Source organism: Neofelis nebulosa, chromosome 4, assembly GCF_028018385.1.
Source record: "Neofelis nebulosa isolate mNeoNeb1 chromosome 4, mNeoNeb1.pri, whole genome shotgun sequence".
NCBI classification, from domain to species: domain Eukaryota; kingdom Metazoa; phylum Chordata; class Mammalia; order Carnivora; family Felidae; genus Neofelis; species Neofelis nebulosa.
In genome coordinates this window covers 144,786,511-144,813,303 of record NC_080785.1, presented here as the reverse complement: position 1 = coordinate 144,813,303, position 26,793 = coordinate 144,786,511, and the positions used below count along the sequence as shown (strand labels likewise).

The 26,793-nt window shown below is 38.3% G+C and overlaps 1 protein-coding gene and 1 long non-coding RNA gene across 6 annotated transcripts in view; one reads left to right on the top strand and one right to left on the bottom strand.

The window, feature by feature from the left end:
* Positions 1 to 21,855, top strand: part of LOC131510012 (uncharacterized) — a 46,904-nt gene extending 25,049 nt beyond the window's left edge. For 2 of the 5 annotated variants that reach the window (XR_009260853.1, XR_009260852.1), the window contains 2 exons: positions 18,216 to 18,307; positions 20,242 to 21,855. This is a non-coding gene — a long non-coding RNA (uncharacterized LOC131510012). Of the gene's footprint in view, positions 1 to 11,760; positions 13,668 to 18,215; positions 18,308 to 20,241 lie in introns of all 5 variants that reach the window. The other 3 variants (XR_009260849.1, XR_009260851.1, XR_009260850.1) reach the window with 2 other exon arrangements.
* On the bottom strand, positions 17,302 to 19,554 carry HESX1 (HESX homeobox 1). Its single transcript, XM_058726478.1, has 4 exons — positions 19,314 to 19,554; positions 18,600 to 18,799; positions 18,195 to 18,296; positions 17,302 to 18,098 (listed from the first exon to the last, which is right to left on the bottom strand). The coding sequence occupies exons 1-4, from the start codon at positions 19,534 to 19,536 to the stop codon at positions 18,000 to 18,002; spliced, it is 624 nt and encodes a 207-aa protein (XP_058582461.1). The 5' UTR covers positions 19,537 to 19,554; the 3' UTR covers positions 17,302 to 17,999.
* Positions 21,856 to 26,793: the final 4,938 nt, after the last annotated feature.

The following is a 26,793-nucleotide window of genomic DNA, read 5'->3' as shown; positions in this document are numbered from 1 at the left end:
GAATTCGAAGCAGGTTTTGCACTGAGAGCAGAGAGCCCAATGTGGGGACGGAACTCACAAACCCTGAGATCATGACCTGAGTTAAGTTGGGTGCTTAACTGAGCCCCCCGATCTGTGTTCTGTGGGCTGCATTTCCAATGTCAATTTAATTTTCATTGCCTGTGTGGTGCCCTTAGATCTATCCTGCATGTGTGCCACCCACAGGCCAGCTGATACATTGACAGTTACCTATCCTGTTTAGTTCTCAAAGATTTTGATGCGTGCTCAGCACAGGAGAAGTCCAGGAATCTGTTCATAACTTTATAAGATTACCTTCTGAAGCCTTGTCTCTGTGATCACTCCTCTCCTCTAGTTCACAGGGGTTCCCCTTTCTAGTCCTCTGGCCAGCCAGGGCTTTAGTCTCCCCTTTGCTATGCATTTCCTATGACTTTAACTGCTTCTGCAGCCAAGCGGTGGGAAGATCGGGAGATTTAAATAAAAGAAATGGATGAGGTGCCTGGGTGGCTCAGTCAGTTAAGCTTCCAACTTTAATCTCAGCTCAGGTCTTGATCTCAGGGTTGTGAATTCAGACAAAGAAAGAAAGAAAGAAAGAAAGAAAGAAAGAAAGAAAGAAAGAAAGAAAGAAAGAAAGAAAGAAAGAAAGAAAGAAAGAAAGAGAGGGGGGGAAGAAAAGGAAATGGAGATTCCCTCTATGCTCTTTGAACTATGGTTCAAACTGTGGTTCCTCTGGTCAGAGTGAAGGATTATCTTTGCTCTGAGAGTGAAGACAGCGTAGAATGTGTTTAACCCATCTTAATTGGAACTGAAGGATTCTTGGTGTGATTTTAATTTGCATTTCTCTTATAATAAGTGAATTTGACATTTTTTGGTATCTTTAAACAAAGTCCATATTAAAATGTCTTTAATTTCTTGTTCATATCTTTTGCTCATTTTTCTACTGGATTTTTGGTCTTCTTTATCTTCAAATATTTAAGGATTATTAGCTATTTACCTGTTATATATGCAGAAAATATTTTCTCCTAGTTTTTCATCTTTTACTTTGCTTATATTTTTAACCATGAAAAAAGTTTTTATTTTTCTATAATTAGATTTATCAGTCTTTTCCTTTATTAAATCTGGTTTTTGGATCAGTTAGAAAACTTTTCTTTCCTTATGTACAGATTATAAAGAAATTCACTGCTGTCTTTTTTTAATTTAATTTTTTATTTTTTTTAATTTACATCCAAATTAGTTAGCATATAGTGCAACAATGATTTCAGGAGTAGATTCCTTAGTGCCCCTTACCCATTTAGCCCATCCCCCCTCCCACAACCCCTCCCCTTAACCCTCCATTTGTTCTCCATATTTATGAGTCTCTTCTATTTTGTCCCCCTCCCTGTTTTTATATTATTTTTGTTTCCCTTCCCTTATGTTCATCTGTTTTGTCTCTTAAAGTCCTCATATGAGTGAAGTCATGTGATTTTTGTCTTTCTCTGACTGCCTAATTTCACTTAGCATAATACCCTCTAGTTCCATCCCCGTAGTTGCAAATGGCAAGATTTCATTCTTTTTGATTGCCGAGTAATACTCCATTGTATATATATACCACATCTTCTTTATCCATGCAACCATCGATGGACATTTGGGCTCTTTCCATACTTTGGCTATTGTTGATAGTGCTGCTATAAACATGGGGGTGCATGTGGCCCTTTGAAACAGCACACCTGTATCCCATGGACAAATGCCTAGGTGTCCTGATAATTTTTTATCAGGTCGTAGGGTAGTTCTATTTTTAGTTTTTTGAGGAACCTCCATACTGTTTTCCAGAGTGGCTGCACCAACTTGCATTGCCACCAACAATGCAAAAGAGATCCTCTTTCTCTGCATCCTTGCCAACATCTGTTGTTGCCTGAGTTCTTAATGTTAGCCATTCTGACAGGTGTGAGGTGGCATCTCATTGTGGTTTTGATTTGTATTTCCCTGATGATGAGTGATGTTGAGCATTTTTTCATGTGTCAGTTGGCCATCTGAATGTCTTCCTTGGAGAAGTGTCTATTCATGTCTTTCGCCCATTTCTTCACTGGATTATTTGTTTTTTGGATGTTGAGTTTGATAAATTCTTTATAGATTTCAGATACTAACCTTTTATCTGATATGTCATTTGCAAATATCTTCTCCCATTCTGTTGGTTGCCTTTTAGTTTTGCTGATTGTTTCCTTCGCTGTGCTGAAGGTTTTTATTTTGATGAGATCCCAGTAGTTCATTTTTGCTTTTGTTTCCCTTGCCTCTGGAGACGTGTTAAGTAAGTTGCTATGGGCAAGATCAAAGAGGCTTTTGCCTCCTTTCTCCTCAAGGATTTTGATGGCTTCTTGTCTTACATTGAGGTCTTTCATCCATTTTGAGTTTATTTTTGTATGGTGTAAGAAAGTGGTCGAAGTTCATTCTTCTGCATGTCACTGTCCAGTTTTCCCAGCACCACTTGCTGAAGAGACTGTCTTTATTCCATTGGATATTCTTTCCTGCTTTGTCAGAGATTAGTTGGCCATACGTTTGTGTGTCCATTTCTGGGTTCTCTATTCTGTTCCATTGATCTGAGTGTCTGTTCTTGTGCCAGTACCATATTGTCTTGATGATTACAGCTTTGTAGTATAGCTTGAAGTCTGGGATTGTGATGCCTCCTGCTTTGGTTTGCTTTTTCAAGATCGCTTTGGCTATTTGGGGTCTTTTCTGGTTCCATACAAATTTTAGGATTATTTGTTCTAGCTCTGTGAAGAATGCTGGTGTTACTTTGATAGGGATTGCATTGAATATGTAGATTGTTTTAGGTAGTATCGACATTTTAACAATATTTGTTCTTCCTATCCAGGAGCATGGAATATTTTTCCATTTTTTTGTGTCTTCTTCAATTTCTTTCATAAGCTTTCTATAGTTTTCAGTGTATAGATTTTTCACCTCTTTGGTTAGATTTATTCCTAGGTATTTTATAGTTTTTGGTGCAACTGTAAATGGGATTGATTCCTTAATTTTTCTTTCTGTCGCTTCATTGTTGGTGTATAGGAATGCAACCAATTTCTGTGCATTGATTTCATATCCTGCAACTTTGCTGAATTCATGAATCAGTTCTAGCAGTTTTTTGGTGGAATCTTTTGGGTTTTCCATATTGACTGTCATGTTGGTGTTTTCTTCTAATATTTGTGTGGTCTCCTATTTAAGGTTTAACTTTCTAATCCTTTTGTGTAAGGTATGAGACATAAATCTAATTTAATTTTTTTCTAAATGGCTATCCTGTTTTCCCAGGACTATTTATTTGAAAGTCCAACTTTACCCCCATGATTTTACTTACTAAATTTCTATATGTCTTTGGGTCTGTATCTGAATTTTCTATCCTGTTCCACAAATCTATTTATCTATTCATGTGCTAGTATGATACTTTATATTTTTATTTTTTAAAGATTTTATTTTTAAGTAATCTCTGTACCCAGTGTGGGGCTCAAACTCATAACCCCAAGATGAAGAGCCACACACTCCACCAACTGAGCCAGCTAGGTGCCCTGTATGCTTTTTAACTTAGTTTTCGTAGAATGTCTTAAGGTCTGATTGAGCTGTTGTAGATTTTTCTCTTTTGGTGTTTCCCTTGCTATTGTTCATTTTTATTTTTCCCTATGAACTTTGGCATTAACTTTCTAGCTCCATAAATAAATTTGCTGAAGGAGTGCCTGGGTGGCTCAGTCAGTTAAGTGTCTGACTCTTGATTTTGGCTCAGATCATGATCTTATGGTTTGTAAGATAGAAGCCCACATTGAGCTCTGTGCTGACAGCATGGAGCCTGCTTGGAATTCTCTCTCTTTCTGTCCTTCTCTCTCTGCCCCTACCGTGTGTGCATGCTCTCTCTCTCTCTCTCTCTCTCTCTCTCTCTCTGTCTCTCCCAGGATGGATAAATAGGCATTAAAAAAAAAAAAGAACTTTGTATTTTTGATAGTGCAGATAGAGATACCCTTGCTTTGTTCCTTATCTTTATGGAAATGTCCCTAGTGTTTCCCAGAGAAATAAAATATGTTAAGAAACTATCCATTAAAAAAAAGAAGAAAAAGATGAAAAGAAAAAGAAAATATCCATCAATTTCTATTTTCTTGCATTTTTTTAATAGATGTCAAATTTTGACAAAGGCTTCTTTAGGATCTATGGAGGTAATCATATGATTTTTCTTTCAAGATCTATTAATATGATATTTTATTAGATGTCCTAAGATTGAACCAATCTGCATTTCTGGAATGAAATCCTACTTGGTCATGATATATTATTTTTCTTAATATTTACTTATTTTTGAGAGAGAGAGAGAGAGAGAGAGAGAGGGGCAGAGAAAGGGAGACAGAGGATCGAAAGCAGGCTCTGTACTGACAGCAGACAGCCCAATGCAGGGCTGGGACTCATGAACCGTGAGATCATGACCTGAGCCATAGTCGGATGCTTAACTGACTGAGCCACCCAGGTGCCAATGGTATATTATTCTCTTAACATGGTGTTGTATCCTGTTTGCTAATGTTTTATTCAATATTTTTGTATCAATAGTCATAAGCAATCATAGTTTGTGATTTTCTTTCCTTTTCTTTTTTAATTATCTTTTAAAAGTCAACTTCATTTGATTTGGGTATCAATGTTGTACATTTACTACATTCTACAATAATTTATGTAGCATTGAGACTATGTGGTGTTTGAAGGTTTAGTAGAATTCCCCTGTGAAACTATCTGGAGCTGGTTCTCTTTTGTAGAATAATGTTCTATTTCTTCCACAGAAATTGGTATATTTAAGATTTCTATCTTTTTTTTTTTTTAATTTTTTTAACGTTTATTTATTTTTGAGACAGAGAGAGACAGAGCATGAATGGGGGAGGGTCAGAGAGAGAGGGAGACACAGAATCTGAAACAGGCTCCAGGCTCTGAGCTGTCAGCACAGAGCCCGACGCGGGGCTGGAACTCACAGACCGTGAGATCATGACCTGAGCCGAAGTCGGACGCTTAACCGACTGAGCCACCCAGGCGCCCCAAGATTTCTATCTTAAAAGGAATCAAATTTGGTAAACTCTGATTTTTTGTTTTATGTTTTTTGGTTTTTTCAAAAGGTTTTATTTTTAAGTAATCTCTACACCCAACATGGGGTTTGAACTCACAGCCCCAAGATCAAGAGTCGAGTGTTCTACCCATGAAGTCAGCCAGGTGCCCCTGTTTTTTGTTTTTTGGGGTTCTTTTGTTTTTAATTCACCATTTTGCCTAGTTGTTTTTTTTTTAAGTTTATATATTTATTTTGAAAAACAGAGAGAGAGTGAGAGAGCAGGGGAGGTGCAGAAAGAGAGAGAGAGAGAGAGAGAGAGAGAGAGAGAGAGAGAATGAATCCCAAGCAGGCTCCACTCTGTCAGCACAGAGCCTGATGCAGGGCTCGAACCCACGAACTGTGAGATCATGACCTGGGCTGAACCAAGAGCCAGACGCTTAACTGACTGAGCCACCCAGGTGCCCCTGTCTAGGTTTTTAAAATGTATTTGCTTAAAGGTCTACCAAATAGTCTCTTATGATTTAAAATTTTTCTTCTATTTAAATTACTCTTACTATTTCCCCTTGTCATTTCTTATTTTGCATATTTGTGTTTTCCTTTTTTTGCCTGATTAAGTTAGCAAGTGGCTTATGTATTTTGTTAACTTTTTCCAAAAACAAATCACGATTTTGACTTGTTCAAACATACTATTTCTCTGTTCTCTATCCACTAATTTCTGATTTATCTAATCTTTGTGGTTTCCATTTCTGTACTTCATTGTTGTTTGTTTATTCTGTAATTATTTTCTGATGTCTTGAGCTTGGAATCTTTTTACCACTCTCTCATTTTTAATGATATATATGGTTAGGGGATGGATTTTCCTCTCATCCCTACTTTATATATACATTTATTTGATTGACTCTGTTATACAGTTTCATTATCAGTCTTCAGAGATTCGATAATTTTGGTTTGTCTCCCCCTCTGTACCCAAGAGTTAATAGGTTTATTTTTTTTTTTTTCAACATTTTTTTTTTTTTTTTTTTTTATTTATTTTTGGGACAGAGAGAGACAGAGCATGAACGGGGGAGGGGCAGAGAGAGAGGGAGACACAGAATCGGAAACAGGCTCCAGGCTCCGAGCCATCAGCCCAGAGCCTGACGCGGGGCTCGAACTCACGGACCGTGAGATCGTGACCTGGCTGAAGTCGGACGCTTAACCGACTGCGCCACCCAGGCGCCCCTTTTTAATTTTTTTTTTTTCAACATTTTTTTTTTTTTAAGAGTTAATAGGTTTAAAATTTTCCAGGTTGAAGATTCTTTTCATATTTAAACAATATGAAACTTACAAAAGTTGCAAGTATAGTACAAAAAATATTTTTCCCTGAATCATTGGAGAGTAAGTTACCAACTTCTAGCCCTAATCACCTCAAACACTTAGTGTGTATTTCCTTCAGACAGGTATGTTTCCTATATAACCACAATACAGGTACAGAAATGAGTAAATTAACGTAATTAACATAGATGTTCTTGTTTTTCTTTTGTCCTGCAGAATCCCTAGGTTTCTCCCTTCTGCTCCTTTCCCACTTTTACCAGTCTCCTCTCTCTTCCTTTTTACTCTTTTCTCCCCCAAAAGCATTGCCTTTCCAAAGGCTGCTCATGCACACATTTTAGTCCCTTCCCTGTAATCAGTACTTTGATGTACCAAGACTCTTCACATTTAAGGTGGACTTTCCCTATTGAAAAAAAATTTTGAGATGTAATTCACATACCATAAAATCAATTTTTTTAAAGTGTACAATTCAGGGAGTCTGGGTGGCTCAGTTGGTTAAGCATCTGACTCTTGATTTCAGCTCAGGTCATGATCTCATGGGTTTGTGAGATGAAGGCCCAAATTGGGCTCTACATTGACAGCATGGAGCCCTCTTGGGATTCTCTCCCTCCCTCCCTCTCTCTGCTCTTCCCCCACTTATGCGCACACATGCATGCTGTCTCTCTTTCAAAATAAATAAATGAATGGTTTTTTTTTAAAGTATACAGGTGTACCTGGGTGGTTCAGTTGGCTGAGCGTCCAACTTCAGCTCAGGTCATGATCTCACAGTTTGTGAGTTGGAGCCCCGTGTCAGGCTCTGTGCTGACAGCTCAGAGCCTAGAGCCTGCTTCGGATTCTGTGTGTGTGTATGTGTGTGTGTGTGTGTGTGTGTGTGTGTGTGTGTTTGCCCCTCCTCTGCTCATGCTCTATCTCTTTCAAAAATAAACATTTAAAAAAACGAATAAAGGGGCACCTGGGTGGCTCAGTCGGTTAAGTGGCCGACTTCAGCTCAGGTCATGATCTTGCAGTCCGTGAGTTTGAGCCCCGCGTCGGGCTCTGTGCTGACAGCTCAGAGCCTGGAGCCTGTTTCAGATTCTGTGTCTCCCTCTCTCTGACCCTCCCCCGTTCATGCTCTGTCTCTCTCTGTCTCAAAAATAAATAAACATTAAAAAAAAATTTTTTTAAACGAATAAAAAGTATACAATTCAGTGGGTTTTAGTACATTCACAAGATTGTGAAACCAGTACCATATCTAATTCCAGAACATTTTTATCACCCCCTAAAAACCCCATTATCATTAGCATCATTGTCCAACCCTGCTCCCAGCCCCTAGTAACCACTAATCTACTTTCTTTCTCTATGGTTTTGCTTATTGTGGACATTTCATAGAGTTGGAATCATATAAAAAGAGGCTTTTGTATTTGGCTTCTTTCACTTACCATGCTCTTTTCAAAGTCTATCCATTGTAGAATATATGGTAGCATATATCAATACTTCATTCTTTTTTATGGCTGAATAATAGTCCCTTATATGGCTATACCGCATTTTCTTCAAGTCATTAGTTTATGTTAATTGAGGCGTTTCCACCTTTGCACTCTTATGAATAATGTTGCTGTAAATATTCACATACAATTTTTTGTATGGACATGTTTTCGGTTTGAGTGTATACCTAAGAGTAGAATTTCTGAGTAATATGGTAATTTTCTGTTTAATTTTTTGAAGAGCTGACAAATGCTATCCAATGTGATTGCACCATTTTACATTTCCACAGCAATGTTTGAGGGTTTCCATTTCTCTACATCCTTGTCAATATTTGCTACTATCTGTCTTTTTAAAACATTATATCTATCCTAGTGGTCGTGTGGTGGTATTTCACTGTGGTTTTGATTTGCATTTTCTGGGCTTTCTCTTTCCTGTGATTTTAACCCAGTCTGCCTTTACATCCCCTACTCTTTTTTTTTTTTTTTTAATGTTTATTTATTTGAGAGAGACAGAGAGTAGGGGAGGGGCAGAGATAGAGGGAGAATTGCAAGCACGGCCCCGCACAGTCAGTGTAGAACTGGATCTCACATTCACGACATCATGACCCCAGGCGAAATCAAGTCAGATGCCTAACTGACTGAGCCACCCAGGCAGCCCAGAGTCCCTACTCTTAACCTCTCTTCTATAACAGATACCACATAAAGAGTAAAAAGTAAAAATCCCCTTTGGACTACCTCTTAATGCCACAGTAACCACTTGTTACAGCTTCAACAGTTTATTATAAATTTATTATATATCCTGATAGACCTTGTCCCTGCATATAAGCACTCTTAGGGTCATTTTAGTTTACTTTTGTTTTTTACATAAATGATGCTGTAATATGCACATTCTGTAATTTGCTTCTTTTTACTCAACATGCTATTATTTTTAAAAGTCTATAAGCATGTATTATGTAAATAAGAATTATTGTAAGTGGAATAATGGCATCTTCTAGATGAGCAAGTACATCTGGATTTCTTCTATAAATTTCTGATTGCTATTTTAGGGTAACAGACTTAAATCTAGTGATTTTGTTAAATCTTAATTGTAAGTTTTAATATTTATATAAACAAGAATGTACATATCTCTAGCCAAAATACCACTTATATTTAGAGAATATGTTATTTCTAAGGAATTCTGGGAACTTAATAGATGCTGATTACTTTAACTATCAAACACTCAGCCCCCCTACCTCCCCTACCTCCAAAAAAAGAAAAGAAAAAAAACAAAACTTCAGTGTACTTCTTTTTAACTTAAAATTTTTTTTTAATGTTTATTTTTGAGAGAGAGAGAGAGACAGAGAGAAAGAGACAGAGCATGAGTAGGGAAGGGGCAGAGAGAGAGGGAGACACAGAATCAAAAGCAGGCTGCAGTCTTTGAGCTGTCAGCACAGAACCTGCCGGGGGGCGTGAACCCGTGAAGCGTGAGATCATGACCTGAGCTGAAGTCAGACTCTCAACCAACTGAGCCACCCAGGCACCCCCAGTGTACTTTTTAATATATTGCCATTAGAGCTGTTAACTATGTCTTCTGGAAGGTTTAGTGGGAAGAGGCAACTGTAGAGTTGGGCAGAACTTAGTCTGAATCATACCTAAGCCACTTCCTAGCTGTGTGGCCCTGATCAAATTATTTAGTCTTTCTGTATCCCACAATTTACTCATCTATAAAGTGGGGATAATAAGTCATCATAATAAAAATATCTGAGGTTAGGTTTCCTTATCTTTAAAGTGGGTTGGCTATATCCAACCTGCAGAGCTGTTGTGAAAATTAAATCAATAATTTATGTGAAGTACCATATTGCATAGCTCGTGGTAGGCAGCTAATAAATGGTGATATTAATTATTGTTTTTATTAATAGTATCATCTTTTATCTTTATGACTTTGGTGAGGAGGCTCATTCAATTCATTGTTTGTTATGCAAAAGGATACTGATAGGCTGAAAAATGTCATGAAGATCTGTAGATCATAGAAATAACCTATTAAGACACTAGAAACATAATGGGTAATCACAGGAATGGGAAGGTGTCAGATAAAGCAGAGGGAAATAACCGTAAAGGATAAGACTGAGATTTGTCTAAAATTATTTCAATTTAGGGGCACCCAGATAGCTCAGTCCGTTAAGTGTCCAGCTTCAGCTTAGGCATGGTCTCACGGCTCATGAGTTCAAGCCCTGCATCAGACTCTCTGCTATCAGCACAGAGCCTGCTTTGGATCCTCTGCCTCCCTCCTCTGCTCTCTCTCTCAAAAATAAACATTGAAAAAATAAAAATATTTCAAATCATGTGTGTAAAAATCATAAGATTAAAAGGTAAATGTTAAGAAATTATGAGTCAAACTATGGTAATCAAATGTTTACTGTATAAGGAACTGACACAAATCAGTAAGAAAAACTGTAAGACTATATTGCTTACAACAGTGCTGGTTTTTGGGTTTTTTTTTAACGTTTTATTTATTTTTGAGACAGAGAGAGACAGAGCATGAATGGGGCAGGGGCAGAGAGAGAGAGGGAGACACAGAATTGGAAGCAGGCTCCAGGCTCTGAGCCATCAGCCCAGAGCCTGACGCGGGGCTCGAACTCACGGACCGCGAGATCGTGACCTGAGCTGAAGTCGGACGCTTAACCGACTGAGCCACCCAGGCGCCCCCAGTGCTGCTTTTATAACCCCTCAAACTCAGTGGTTGGAAACTCTCACAGGCCTGGGATTTGGAAGAATATAGGCAGATTTGGCTGGGCTTGCCTTGGCTGCAGGCTACAGGTTAGGTTGAGGTCTGCTTCATGTTTCTCAATTTGGAGGCTAACCTAAAGGGGCAGTAGGTACTCAGAGTGTGTGCTTCTCCCGGCAATAGCAGAAGAGCAAGTAGACAAGGGGAATGTCTCTTGAGGCCTCCTCCTGGAACTGGTACTGCATCACTTCTGCATTAGCCAATACATTCTATTGGCTAAAGGAGATCACGTGACCAAACCCAACAGCAGCGGAGATGGCAGATGTACTCTGCCCTCAATAATGGGTGGTGCTGCAAAGCCACAGGCCAAAGGGCATGGATGTATGATTTTAAAATACGGAGGGCATGGGGCACCTGGGTGGCTCACTCAGTTGAGCATCCGAGTTCGGCTCAGGTCATGATCTCATGGTTCATGAGTTTGAGCCCGGCATCGGTCTCCCTGCTGTCAGAGCAGAGCCCGCTTCAGATCCTCTGTCTGCCCTCTCTTGCACTCTCTCTCCCTTTCAAAAAAAAAAAAAAATGCAGAGGGCATGAAAAACTGAACAGTGACTCAACATACCACAGACTGCCAAGAAAGTAATAGGTGAAGTAGGATTGACCAAATGAGAAGATAAAGTTATCAGGTAACATGCCAAAAGTTGAATCTCAAAAAATCAAGTTGAAGTAACAATGAGAAATCACTTTTCATCTGCAAAATTAGCAAAAGTATTTCTAAAAATGATTAAACTCAGTCAGGATGAGGTAAAACAAGCAAATAAGTAAAAGATTTTCATTTTTATAGTAATAGTGCAAAGAAACAATGACATCTTTGAAGGTACTTAAAAGCTTGTTATTTATTTTCCTGAGCATGGTTTGAATTCTTGAGAGAATACATCAAAAAGGTAAAATTTGTCCTAAATTTCAATTTCTATGCCTAATACAGCTAACACACACACATGCAAATAATTGTTTTGGATCCCATTTAATTTTTTTAGGAATTCTCTGCCTTTTTAACATAGTTCTAACACTTTTCTCTAATGTACTTCTCCTAGTAATAGTGATTTTCAAATGTTTTAAAGCTTTGGGACCCTATTTGAAGTCTAGAACAAAGTGGGAAAACCATGTGGCAATCAAAGTAGAGATCATCGGAAAATTCTGTTAGCATGGTTACTGTTATTACTCATAAGGATGATCATTACTTGTAAAATTATTATTTGCAGGGATTCACTTGCACATTGCTAAGAAAACCTTTTCTCATGACAGTATCAGAAGTAAAAGAAATAGAAGTAGGTAAGTAAAGTCCCCTACCTCCTGAGTGTGTAAGTTACAGGGCCAAACATGATCCAGTTCTTGCATATTTAGTAATTTTCAAATGTCCCAAAGCTTGCAGTGCTTTAAATTCACTGCCTTCTCCTTTTCCCACATAGTAGCTAAAGCCTCCCAAATTTCCCTTCTCTCTCTATAATCTCCACCTTTCCATCTCCACCACCCCTACCTTTACCCAGGTAAGGTAAAGGTCAACAACTTCAAAAATACGTATTGCAACTATAGGTAGGTGGGTCCCCTCAATCCGGCCTTTAACTTCACCCCGCATCCTGTTTCTGTCTTCCTAAACCATGGTGCAACCCTAGTTTAGTAAACAAACATGGTTCACCATTTCCCACCACATCGTTTTACTTCCTTGGCCTTTTTCAAAGGTTCTCCATAACCTGTATCCACCCCTAATGGGCAGGTCTGGCTGCATAATTTGGGGGGTTCAGTGCAAATTAAAATTGTAGGACTATTGGGCCAAAAATTATTAAGATTTTCAAAATGGCAGCAGCAGAGCATCAAACCAAGTATGGGGCCGTTCTGAACACAGGGTCCTGTGTAACTACAGGGGGTGCATTGTGCCCACAAAGTTGGCCATGCCAACAGTCACCCATCACTGTAGAGAGGCCACCATTCTTGCTGTCCAGCTTCCGAGTCTTCTTACATGTTGTTTCCTCACCTGGAACACCGTCCTCCCAACACCCAGCTCCTGCCCACATTAAGCTTTAGTCTTTTCACAGACCTATTCATGTAGAGGCAACGAGTTGAGAGTTGGTCTTTACATATGTCTGATCCATCCCCTCCTATAGCTTATAGTAGTCCTGACCATCTACAAATCTACAAACGTTAATTTAGACCTTAATTATATGCTTCCATGTGTTATTGTCTTACTGCTTCATTCATTCATTCATTCATTCATTCACCAGATATTGTATGCCAAATATTTGCCATGACTTTGCTAGGCACTGGGTATAGTAAGTCCCAAAACAGCAGAAACCTTGTTTTACTTGTTCAACATTCCATCCCCATAGTCTCACATAGTGATGGGCTTGTGGCAGATACTGAACAAATTGTTGTTGAATAACTGTTAACCAGTATTTTCTCTCCATCATATAGTGAGCTCCTAGAGACCAAGAACTGTTTTTATTTGTTCCAAGACTGCTGATTGAGAACCCGCTATGTGCCACATATTGTTCCAGACACAACACTGTTCTAGACAACTTTCTTTACTTCTTCTATATTTCCTAGCACATTATTATAAGTGAACATTTCCTGATCATTTTGTATTTGCCAGGAATTAGTCTAAGCCTTATCCATTATCTCATTTAATTCCCCCAATGATTCTATGAAATAGGTCCCATTTTATCCCCATTTTATAGATGACAAAATCGAGGCTCAAAGAGATTAAAGAACTGACCCAAAGTCAAAGACCTATTGGGGTTTGAACCCGGGTGACCAGACTCTACATTGCTAGGCTGCCTCCAATGAGTACTTTTTGATTGACTGACTTGACTGAAATAGAGAGCTCAAGGAAGAGTAGTATTGGTGGCTCAATACACCATCAAATAGGGGCTGTGTCCTGTAAAACCACTGTTAGGCAATTTCTTGACCAACACCAGATACAATAGGTGTATGGTTCTTTGCAAGCTTGTAATGTGGTAAATAGGACATAAATTGTGGCATCATTTACTTCATCATATGAACTTCCAGTCATAAAATGCTAAATAAAGGAGATGCCCACTAGGCTATCCAAGGATGCCTGGAAGAAGAGACCAGACATGAAGCTCCTAAATGTTAACTCTTTACTAGACAGAAGGTAAGCAATAAACTTTTTGGGCTGGGGTTCGGTTGTGGGACTCAGTAATTCCTGTTGACACCAACAAGCTTCCTAAGGCATTAGCAGGGGAAAAGGAGAAGGGTGGGAATAAGAAAACAAGAGAGAGGAAAATGGGAAGGCGTGAGTCTAATGAGATGTGGACTGGTCAGAGCCATCAAGAGTTGCCTTGGCTGCTCGGCCACTGTGGGCTGCTGCCCCAGCAGGAGACAGAACACTTCAAATGAGCTTTAGGGACGCCTGGGTGGCTCAGTCAGTTAAGCATCTATCTATCGACTCTTGATTTTGCCTCAGGTCGTGATCTTGCAATTTGTGAGTTCGAGCCCTGTGTTGGGCTCTGCGCTAACAGTGCTGACAGTTTGGAGCTTGCTTGGGATTTTCTCTCTCTCCCTCTCTCTGCTCCTCCCCCAGCTCATGCTCTTTCTCTCACAATAAATAAAGTTAAAAATAAATAAATAAACAAATAAAATGAGCTTTACATGCAGCCAAAGGCACACGGAAGGGCTTTTAGTCCCATGGGGCTCAGCGAGATGGAGAGGGCAGGTCACCATGTCATACTTTGATTTCTGTTCCTCATCAAGTAAATGGACTCAGCTCCCTGCCTTTGAAAGAAGTAAAAACAAGGCCCAGGTTGATACTGTGTGCTGGGTTTGGTAATGGGGGATTCATGCGATTCATGTGATGTGTGATAAGATGCAGGGAGTGAAAGCAGCTATTAACACTGATTAACTCAAAAGTTGACCACCGGCACACACAGCCATTGTTTCCAACAGCACTCTCTAGCGATGGGCTTTGTCTGGCTGGCTTCACAAGAGACAAATGCCATTACAGGAGACCAAATAACCTTATTTAGGCAGCCGTCAGATAATAGAGACGCTCTAGGTATTAGCCTGACTGCATTAGTTTGATTTGTTACTACTGTTCACCTTGTCCTGGGTATTAATGGAGACAAAGGCTTGGAATTACCAGGAGCAGAGATAAGCTGTGGATTAGAGCCTGTGTGTTTTGAGGGAAAGACAATTCTATCTCGGGTTTTCATTTCCATTTCCACCTTGCTTGATTTTTCCTCAAAGTTAAAGTCCAGCTTTTCCCCTGAATATCATTATATTCACTCCAAAGTACTAGCAGTTATAATTGCTTAAAAAAAAAAAAAGTTACTAACTCATTATTTCCTCTAACAAGATCAATCAGTCTTTATCTTTGGAAATGATTTTGGGGGAAATTCACTTATAATCTTGTATATTATTTTACTTCTTTGAATATTTTAATATATTACAGACTCACTTCAAAACATTTAATGATATTATGTTATTAGTATCTGAAAATATGTGAAATATCTGAAAGAACATGCATATTATATTCATAGTTACTTCTTTAATATTACAAATTCTAGTATTATTTAAATTTTTTCTGACTTCCAAATGTTATTTTTTATAGATGCATTGTTTCTGTTATAAATGATTTCAGTTATAAGTATGTACCTTCAGTTGTAAACACAACTTATCTCAATGATAGATAAAATTGAATTTTAGACGCACGTAAATAGGTTATATTATGGTCACTAGAGAATTCTGAGATAATGATATTCTAGAGTTATTGTTTCTTTCCTCACCAGACTTTTTATAGGTATGACCAGGTTTTATAACTAAAAAATAAATTTAAGTGCATTATTAGTTATTAATCAATGTTTGTGATATTGTTTCATTTTTTTCAAAGTCTAACACTTTATATAGAAATTTCCCACTCTTCACAGGTTTAATTTCAGGTAAATTCTAGATAAACTATGATTACTCTCTGAAATATCAATTTGTGAAAAGTACTACTTTAAAAATACTTAAGTATTAATATTGTAAAATAGCTTATAATATGCAGGGCTGAAATCCTCTTCTAAACTAAGCAAACATTAGGAAAGGGATAGAGCTAGATGTCTGACATGGCAAGATGACAGAAAGATGCACAGAGGGGCGCCTGGGTGGCGCAGTCGGTTAAGCGTCCGACTTCAGCCAGGTCACGATCTCGCGGTCTGTGAGTTCGAGCCCCGCGTCAGGCTCTGGGCTGATGGCTCGGAGCCTGGAGCCTGTTTCCAATTCTGTGTGTCTCCCTCTCTCTCTGCCCCTTCCCCGTTCATGCTTTGTCTCTCTCTGTCCCAAAAATAAATAAAAAAAAAACGTTGAAAAAAAAAAAAAAGAAAGATGCACAGAATGTTAAGTGTGATGACATTTAAAAAAATAATAAATAGAGGGGCACCTGGGTGGCTCAGTTGGTTAAGCGACCAACTTCAGGTCATGATCTCATAATTCGTGGGTTTGAGCCCACATCCCACACCCGGCTCTTTGCGGACAGGGTGGAGTCTGGTTGGATCCGGTCTTCCTCTCTCTCTGCCCCTCGCCGGCTTGTGCACACACACTATCTCTCTCCCTCTCTCGCAAGAATAAACATTTTTTAAAAAAACTTTTAAAAAAGTAACAAATAGAAATGCGTGCGTATATCTATGTATACATATGTACCTGCCTTCGTGTAGAAAAAGAGACATAATAATGTTTAATGATGATTATCTGGGAAGGATGAGGCTTGAGAGAGATTTTCTTCTATTTCTACATTACTTGAATTGTTTACAATATGTAAATATGATGTTTGGGATAAAAATAAAAGACTGTTTGAGAAGCCTACCCATCACGTGACACTTTCCTCTCCAACGCACTCCAGTTGACTTCCAGTCCTCAACTTAATATAACTTCACAGAAACCTAATGAAGAGCAAAGAAAGCTCCCAGTGGATGAATTCTTACTGATATATTTCATAAATAGTGCTTCACATTTTGTATTAGTGAAAGAAGCTCCTTATATTGGGAAAAATGGCCCAGTCTGACAGTAGACTTCCTTGGAAAACATGTAATGCCTCTGGTTTTCCAGTGGCTGCCCTTCTGTTCTTCCTCCCTCTCCATCTCAGCAATAGTGGAACAGAATAAGACCATCTATTGCTGACTAGTTGTTGGGACACAGAGCTCTCTATCCCAAATGTGCTCTCCCTAAATGATCTTTTAAAAGCTCTAAAATCTGAGTCACACTCCTTTTCCTCAGTGATAATATGCACACTCCTTTTCACCTTTCTCATGCAATTAAACAAACAAAAATGTATATAGTAGGTATAGATTCAATAATTCAACAAGAATCTTCTACTGTGGTCATTGCTAGGAAAGAAGAGAACAGAGGAGCAGGAAAGAAAAGGGAAGGGAGAATTCAACTCAATGAGGACAGCTGAAATATAGTTTCCAGGAGACCAAGTCAAAGTCCTCAAGCAAACATTTCAAAGAGCATACCCACTCTGGCCTTCCACTAATTAACTAGAAAACAAACACCCAGACTTCCAGTGGTAGGACTTCTTTTTTGTGATGCATCTTACCTATTCTTTCCCATCTTTAGTTGATAGGTACAATGGCAAGTGCAAGGAAAATACATAGTTTTTGTCCCAAAAAAGTGCCCTGATTTTTTCTAGCGACTATGTCACAGCACATACAAAAGGCAGATCAGTTACCTCATCAGTCAACGTATTACTTGTAACAACAAAATATACAGTTGTTTGGAAACCACTAAACTAGAAATAGATATTAGCCCGATGATCATTATTCCTTTAATGAATGAAAGTAAAACACAACATTAAATAGCTAGGAAAATATTTTAAAATTTGCATGTATTTGCAGCTCAATCCTTTTTGCAATATAATACCAAGGGTATGAATATGACAACTGATGTCTTTCTATCTCTACTTTGGCATAATGATTTTGCTTAAAAAAAAAAAACAGCTTGAAACTGGCATGCTAGAAGGATTTGTATTGATACGTGGTGAGAAAGTTTCACTGCTTTATGTCAGAAATTAAGAGGAGCTAATAATCATGTTTCAAAATGCACTTGAAGAAAACTAATTGAAACAGAGCATATCTTTGTGCCATTCTCCAGATTATTTTACTTGAATTATTCTGTAAATAGAATCCAGCTTGCTTGTGGAGTCACTTAGTCATGAGCTTGCTGATTTTAGCGAACTAGTGTCTTAGATTAAATTTGCTCACTTAAAAAATAGCTGGCTTTTTCTGAAAATGTTTATTAAAATATATAGGAAAGGCCTTTATTGTAACTAAAAGTGCCCATGTATAATAGGTACCATGTTTTAATAGTGAATATTTACAATATATTTTCGGGAGAAAAATGACAACACTCAGATTAAATGCAGAAAAGATCACATTTTTAAAATTTGATATCTCCATTGATTCCTCGGGTTCTGCAATTGTAAAATAATCTCACGTGGTCAGTTTTCCGTCTACTCCAGGAGATTCGTGTTGAAATTATTTTTCGCCATTAGAAACTGTGATTCTCTATGGGACCTTTTCAGCTTTGCACGCCGATTTTGGAACCAGATCTAAAATTAAGGAAAAATAAAGTAGATCTCAGGAACATTATTTTACTATTCTTAACATTTCCATCATCACAGGTAACAGCTAAGTTTGAAAATTACCTGGATTCTGTCTTCCTCTAGATTCAGTTTTCGAGCTAAGTCTTCTCTGATATCAATGCCAGGATAGCAGTTTACTCTAAAGACATTTTCCAACACTTCAATCTATGAATAAGGTAATAGTTACATAAAATGTTGATATTTCGTATGTCATTATAAAATGGGCTTTAATTCGTATAGCAAAATAATTGTATTTACATCTTGGGCAATTAATCTATATATGCCTTTTACATTTTTTAAATGACTATCCAGAAACTGTCAAAAAAAAAAAAAAAAAAAACCTCCATAGAGTCTATTGTTTCGTTAACAAGGCTTCTAAACTGAGATCCCAAAGTGATTGGGCTTTTGCCCAACAGGGTGTTAGTTAAAACCTTTGTATTATCATTACTGCTTGAAAAAACTTCCCACCTGGTTTTGAGTAAAAGCGGTTCTTGGTCTTCGTCCTCTATACCAACTCAGTTCTCTTTTCAAAGACAGTCTTTCTGAGGGTGAAAAGTAATTTTCACATTTCAAAAATCTTTCTTCTGGCACTGGACGATCCACAGTATAAGGGAATGAGATCCCGTTAGGAAGGCTCGGGATATGTACACATAGGTTAATATCTTTCCCTAAAAGCAGAAAAATAAACTCCATCTTAGATGTCCAAACCTGTATTCCACAAAGTTCTATTAGAAGGAATTTCAGGAAGTTGTCTTTAATTTTCCTGGGGAAATTCCTCTGGGTTTCACAAGAGAACTGACCTCTCATCAACCAAAAACCAAAAAGCAAACAAAGATGGAGATCCTGCCTTGCTGCTAGAGAACATTTTGATCTCTGAATGTCATGTATTTTTTCAGTGAAAAAATAGAATATCTGATGTGTCAAATACAAGAGACCTTCTGAAATAAATGCAGGTTCTTGGCATTTCCTGTGAACGAACTTTATACTTCCTTGGATCTAAGGCCAATTCTCTTTTCATTTCCTATAGAACTAAGCTGGAGGCACTGAAAGTCCTAGATACTTCAGTTATGTAATTGGATGAAACTGCAGTTTTTCTCTAACTCTACGTAATATGAAATAAAGGCCAAAATAAACACTGCAGACGAAATAACAAAGAATTTAAAAAATTAACTTGTGGTGTACCTGAGGAGCCGCAGGTGTCTGCCCAGGGCCTGTGGGGTTTCATTGATGGAACACAGTCTTTCTTCTGGTCCAATCCCAAAATGCTCTCAATTGAAAAGGAGCAGGGCGAGGGTTTGCTTTCCCCGTGCCGAGCCCCTTCCTGTAGGCTGGGAGACATCCTCGAGTGGGCTGCACAGAACAGCGGCTCTGGCCTCTCCTTGCTTCTTGGCTGGCTCTGCCCCATGTGTACAGGGCTGGGATCTTCCTGTGGTTCACCTCCTGGCTCAGCTGACAAGGGGGCTGGATTTAGAACGTCACTAATTAAAATCCTGTCTTAGAAAGTTTTAGCATGTCAATGAACACTCTCCCAGCCAGCAGCTTGAGGAGTTAATTGTTTATTTGTTTGCAAGTAATTAGCAACTAATGGCTACACCAGGGGGGCCACCTACAGGGACAAAAAGTGTTATCTCTCCTAAGCAGAACACAGACTTAACTTTCTCGAAAGAAGTGATGCACAAACTAGCACTCCTCTTTTATTTGAAATCATTAATGTATAAAATCATGCCTTTTATTCTGAAGTTTATACCTTCATGGACTCCAGTTACCTAAACACACAGGCAAGATAGGAGAGCAGTCAAGTAATAAATAATCTAATTTAAGTGAATTTTCTTCCAAGGAAATTGGAAAAAATAATAATCTCTTAATGCTATTACGGTAATTCCAATGAAAATGCCTGTTTTTCATATGCATATGTAATAGTGAATGTTGTCAATGAAAACACAATAGTATTTGGAGTGCAGCATACCGGAAAAGGTTGGCAATGTTATTAACACTGAGTGTAATTGTCTTCCAAGTGCCTGGATTAATTCATAAGGAACAGTTGCACCAAGTATTTTAAATAATTAATGAGCTAATTCCATTCTTTCATCTTTTCTTTTAAATGAGACAGATACAAGTTTATGTGAAGATCATATGTAACCACCTGCAAGTAACTTAAAAGCATGACTGTTCAAACTAAAAGGAAGAATTTCTCTTCCCAGCAGGGTTGTTTCAAAGAACAGAGCGTGATTCACTGTATTTTCTTAAAGAAGAATTTCCCTGTGTTGATTTTTTGAGGGGCTGGGAAGTCTTCACGAAGACAATAAGATTTGTGAAAAATAACCAAGAACAGAATATTTTCATTTCATCCTCCTAAGAAAACTTGAAATTAAAACAGAAATGCAGCTGCTAATTGGGAAGATCGTGAAGTAAGCACACCCTCAGATAGTGCAATATTTTTAGTCCTTGTACTCTGTGGCTCCTCTTTTTCCAGTACCTTCTTGAGGATAAATTTAAGAGTTCAACTTTATCCAGGATTTAAACAACTATGAGACAATTCTTCAGGGAAGAGGAAAAGTAGTCTCCACTCATAGAGGAAATGGACTCTACAGAATGGAGCTCAGCTTCATCTGATTTTATCCTATCATGAGGTACAAATATTGAACTAAATTCCTCTTTAAGCAACTTCTAGAATGAACAAAGGATTCACATACAAAACATCAACAGGCACACAGAAGGATGGGTTTTTAAATACAGGTGTAAAGCCATTGTAAGAATGAACAAACTAGTAAACATTTAATGCCTCATGGAGGTTTTGCCTCTAGCGTCTTGGAATGTAGACTGTGTGAAGGAGGGTGACCTTACCCTGAGGAAGACTTGGAGGAAGAGAGAGAATTCAAGACCTTCACAGATTCCTTTCTCTTGAGACATTCATCCATCCACCTGTTCATTCCACTATTGGTTGAGCATCTACTCAGTACCAGAAAGAACAGGATCCTTGCCCTCATGAAGCTCACAGTGGTATCGGGTGGGGTGGGGGTGGGGAGCAAACAATATTTGTAACAGTAATTATAAGTCAGTAAATTACCTCATATGTTAACTGGTGATAAAAATGGAAAAAGGAAGCGGTGAGCCAGGTAAGCTGGCTCATCAGTGCAGGAGGTGGAGATCCTGAAATCCTAACCCCACAGATTAGTGCCCTAGTGCACAAATTGCAATGCTCCTATAGCACACACTGAAGCAACTCTAATCCCCAATTTCTTCTTTATCAACAAGGACATTCCAATATCTTTACTGTTTGAGTTGACTTTATCTGGACTTACATAATACCATTTTATATATGGATGGTAGATGAAAATAAAAGGCAGGAAAGAATTTCTCTAAAAATATCAGGGAAACATTTTCTTATATATTTATTCAACAAATTTTATAGAGCACTTACTATGTGCTAGACACCATTCTAGGTGCTAGATATGAGTGATGAACAAGGTAATTTCAGAGAGGGATAAACTCACTGAGAGGAAGAAACAAAATGTCAGCCTCTCCCATTTACTACCTTTTGCCTTATTATGTTTTATATCTGTTTATTATGTTTGTTTTCTATTATCTGTTTCCTATCTCTAGAATTTTTGTCTTTTTGTTCATTCCCTAGCATCCAAAAACAGTGCTTGGCTCATACTAGATGAAAGAATCTCATTGTTTCTTTTTGCATTCCTTCAAGTAAAGTTGGGCATTTATTTCTTCATGTTTTTCAGCCAATACGTGCTCTTTCTATTGTGAAATGATGGCTTATGTCTGTCTTAGTCTGTTCAGGCCGGTCTAACAAAATACCACAGACTGCGTAGCTGATAAACAACAGAAAGTTATTCCTCACAGTTCTGGAGGCTGGAAGTCTGAGATCAGGGCACTGGCATGGTTGGGTGAGGGCTCTCTTCCAGGTGGCAGATTTCTCCTTATCTTCACATGGCAGAAGGGGCTAGGGAACTCTCCAGGACCTTTTATAAGAAACTAATCCCATTCATGAGGGCTCCGCCCTCATGACCTAATCACCTCCTAAGGGCTCCCACCTCCTAATACCATCACAAGGGGTATTAGGATTGCAACATATGAATTTTGGTGGGACACACACATTCAGACCATAACATGTCCTTAGCCCATTTTGTTTTAAATTAGGGTATTTTTTTGGTTGTTGTTTCTTAATGATAAGAGTTTTTCATATATTAAAAGATGATAACTCTTTGGTATGTGTAATAAATATTTCCCCCATTTTGCCCTTGATATTTTGACTTTATTGATGCTTTTTTTTCTCGTATGAAGCTTCATATAGTAAAATGTGTTGATATTACCCTTTATGATTTCTACCTTTAAAAAGGGCCTTTCGGGGCGCCTGGGTGGCGCAGTCGGTTAAGCGTCCGACTTCAGCCAGGTCACGATCTCGCGGTCCGTGAGTTCGAGCCCCACGTCCGGCTCTGGGCTGATGGCTCAGAGCCTGGAGCCTGTTTCCAATTCTGTGTCTCCCTCTCTCTCTGCCCCTCCCCCGTTCATGCTCTGTCTCTCTCTGTCCCAAAAATAAATAAAAAACGTTGAAAAAAAAATTTAAAAAAAAGGGCCTTTCTGGCTCCATTTATGGTAGTAATGAAGTAGCTTCTATTGTACCTACCCTCCCACAGATACAAATTATAAACTCTGGACGAAATGTTTTTTAAAACTACCCCAAAGTACTGAAAAGTAGTCCCAAACAGGGAAAATACATTTAGAAGAGATAAATAGCACTGGGTGAGCTTTCCATTTTTATGGCTTTTTGTCTGAAAGCAGGCACCAGTCAACACTATGTGGGAGGATGTATGACCTTATTGGCTTAAGGAACCAAAGGAGAGAGGTCAAGTCAACCACAGCAGCTAGGAAGTGACAGAGAATCCTAGGAAGGAAAGAGATACAGGGAAAGGCCCCAAATTCTGCATATAAATTCTGCCCAAATCCCTGGATGACTTCTGAATTTGGCATGCACATGGAAAACACCAAACATCTCAGTTAATCCTAAAATGATTGAACAAAAATTTCAACCGATGACGACCACAAGGGAAACAGAGCTTAGATACAGTTTGAGCACAGACTGATAAAACAAAACAAACAAACAAACAAACAAATGCAAATCAACATTCTTCAGACAGATAAAATAGAATCTGGAGACTATAAATATCATTTACAGAGTCCAGGATACAACACAACATTATTAGCCATATGAAGAAACTGGAAAATGTGTCCCATATTGACAAGAAAATGCAATCAATGGAGACAGATCCAGGGGTGATACAGATGTTGGAATTAGCTGACAAGTTTTGAGAGCAGTAAATGTAAAGATGCTTAAGGACAGGGGCGCCTGGGTGGCGCAGTCGGTTAAGCGTCCGACTTCAGCCAGGTCACGATCTTGCGGTCTGTGAGTTCGAGCCCCGCATCAGGCTCTGGGCTGATGGCTCGGAGCCTGGAGCCTGTTTCCGATTCTGTGTCTCCCTCTCTCTCTGCCCCTCCCCCGTTCGTGCTCTGTCTCTCTCTGTCCCAAAAATAAATAAAAAACGTTGAAAAAAAATTAAAAAAAAAAAAAAAAAAGATGCTTAAGGACATAAATGAAAATGTGCTCATAATGAATGTACAGACAGTATCCATCATCAGAGAAATAATAACTACAAAAAAATCAAATGTAACTTCTATTACTGAAAAATAAAATATGAGAGATAAGAAATTCACTGGGTAGGCTTAACAGTATATAGGAGATGCCAGAAAAGTCAGTGAACTTGAAGATATATTAATGAATATGATCTGATCTGAAGAATACACAGGAAAAAACATTAAAAATAACATCAGCAGAGTCTGAGTAACCTGTAAGACAATAAAACAATATCTAGCATATGTGTAATTGGAATTACAGAGGGAGAAATAGAGAAGATATGGTAGAAAAAATATTTGAAGAAATAATGGCTGAAGTTTTCCAAAATTTGGTGAAAGACATAAATTTATAGTTTCAAGAAGCTCAAAGAACCTCAGTAGGATAAACACAAGCAAAACTACATCTAGGTATATCATAGTCAAACGGATAAAACCAAAGATAAAGAGAAAAATTTGAAAGGATTCAGAGAAAAATGGTATATTATATACATAAGAATAACAATATGATTTGACTGAGTTCTCATCAGAAACAATGGAGGCCAGAAGACAATGAAACATCTTTAAAGTGCTAAAAGGAAAAATAAGCTTTTCAACCCAGAATTCTATATCCAACAAAAATATCTCAGAAAATGAAAGCAAAAGAAAGACATCTCAAGATACATAAAAACAAAGAGATTTATCACCACCAGACCTGTACTACAACAAAGTGACCAGTGTGACCTCCACTGTTAGGTGTTATGGGGCACTGTGGGTTCTGCTTTGATCTTTTGGATAGCTCTCTCCAGGGGAAGCCAGCCACCATGCCCTGAGGACACTTAAGTAAACCTGTGGAAAGCCCACATGGAGAGGAATTGAAGTTTTTGCCAACAGTCAACACCAAGTTGCCAGGTATGTGAGTGAGTCACTTGGGAAGTGAATCCTCCAGTCCTAGTAAAACCTTCAGATGAATGAAGCCCCAGCTGACATCTGACCACAATCTTAATGGATACTCTCAGACAGGACTGGATATCCAAATCACTCCTGAATTTCTGACACAAAGAAACTGTGAGAGGTATTAAATAAACACTGCTGTTTTAAACCACTTTTAGTTGATTTGTTATACAGCACTAGATAATTTACATAAGCCTCCATCATAAGAAACTGGGTTGGGGTGGGAGGACAAAATAATATCATAGTTAGAAGAAGAGAAAAAATATAAGAGCAGAAATGAATAAAATCTAAAACAAACAAAGTTGGTCTTCTGAAATAATCAACAAAATTGATAAAACCATAGGCAGACTAATCAAGAATAAAAGAAGGGTGCCTAGCTGGCTCAGTTGGTAGAACATGCAACTCTAGATCTTGGGGTTGTGAGTTGGAGCCCTGTGTTGGATGTATAGATTACTTAAAAACAAAATCTTTAAAAAAAAAAAAAACAAAAGAGAGAACACAGAACACAAATTACTAATATCAGGAATAAAGAGGTGATATTACTATAGAGACTACAGATCATTAAAAAGATAAAAGAATATTTTTTTTTTAAATGTTTTTTTTCAACGTTTTTTATTTATTTTGGGGACAGAGAGAGACAGAGCATGAACGGGGGAGGGGCAGAGAGAGAGAGGGAGACACAGAATCGGAAACAGGCTCCAGGCTCCGAGCCATCAGCCCAGAGCCTGATGCGGGGCTCGAACTCACAGACCGCGAGATCGTGACCTGGCTGAAGTCGGACGCTTAACCGACTGCGCCACCCAGGCGCCCCAAAAAGATAAAAGAATATTATTAACAACTTTATACCAACAAATTCAACAACTTACACGAAATAGATAAAAATCTTGAAACAATATGATTACCAAAATTGAGACAAGATGAACTAGAATATATGACTGCTTGGATATCTATTAAAGAAATTATTTCACACACAAAAAAAATCCAGGCCCAGATAACTTCATTGGTGAAATTTATCAGATATTTAAAGAACAGTCTTATACAAATACCATCTTACACAAACTCCTTCATAAAATGGAAAGGGACCCTCCTAAATTCATTGCATGAGTCCTGAATAACACTGATAACAAAAAATTTCCAGAAAAATTATAGACAAATATCCCTTAGGAACACAGACACAAAATCTTTAAGACATTAGCAAATAGAATATAGAAACACAAAAAAGATAATAAATTATGACCGAGGCTTTTCTCAGAAAGGAAAGGACGGTTTAACATTCAAAAATCAATGTAATTAACCATTAATAGAAAAAAAGATAATCATGTGATCGTTTTATCAGATGCAAAAAAATACTCATTTGTGACTGTAAAAAATCAGCAAATTAGGTTTAGAAGTAACTTCCTCAATATGACAGAGGGCATCTATAGAAATTGTCAACTAACATTTATTTGTTTGTTTACTTATTTATAAAGCTTATTTATTTAAGTAATCTCTACACCCAAAATGGGGCTCTAACTCACAACCCCAAGATCAAGAGCTATGCACTCCTCTGAATGAGTCCACTGGGTGCTTGTTCTAAACATCAAATTTAATGGTGAAATATTGGGGTGTCTGGGTGGCTCAGTCAGTTAAGCATCTGACTCTTGATTTTGGCTCAGGTCACGGTTTGTGAGTTTGAGCCCTGCACTGGGTTCTGCATTGACAGTGCAGAGCCTGTTTGGGATTCTCTCTCTGCCCCTCCCCCACTCACACATGTACTCTTGTGCTCTCTCTCTCAAATAAACTGGTGAAATATTGAATGCTTTCTCTCTAAGAATAGAAACAAGCCAAGGATGTTCACTTTCAGTATTTCTATCCAACACTATATTGGATCTAAGCCAGTGTAATAAGACAAGAAAAAGAAAGAAAACTCATATAGATCAGAAAGGAAGAATTAGGGGTGCCTGGGTGGCTCAGTCGGTTGAGCGTCTGACTTCAGCTCAGGTCATGATTTCGTGTTGATGAGTTCAAGCCCCGTGTCGGGCTCTGTGCTGACAGCTCAAAGCCTGGAGCCTGCTTCAGATTCCATGTCTCCCTCTCTGTCTGCCCCTCC

Coding starts and splice junctions, on each gene's coding strand:
- HESX1 (XM_058726478.1), bottom strand. CDS start 19,536: ATGGGGCAGAGCCAGCCAAGAAGCAAGGAGAGGCCAGAGCCGCTGTTC. Junction 18,297..18,599: donor CCGCTTTTACTCAAAACCAG/GTGGGAAGTTTT, acceptor CCTTATTCATAG/ATTGAAGTGTTGGAAAATGT. Junction 18,099..18,194: donor TAGAGGAAGACAGAATCCAG/GTAATTTTCAAA, acceptor CCTTAATTTTAG/ATCTGGTTCCAAAATCGGCG.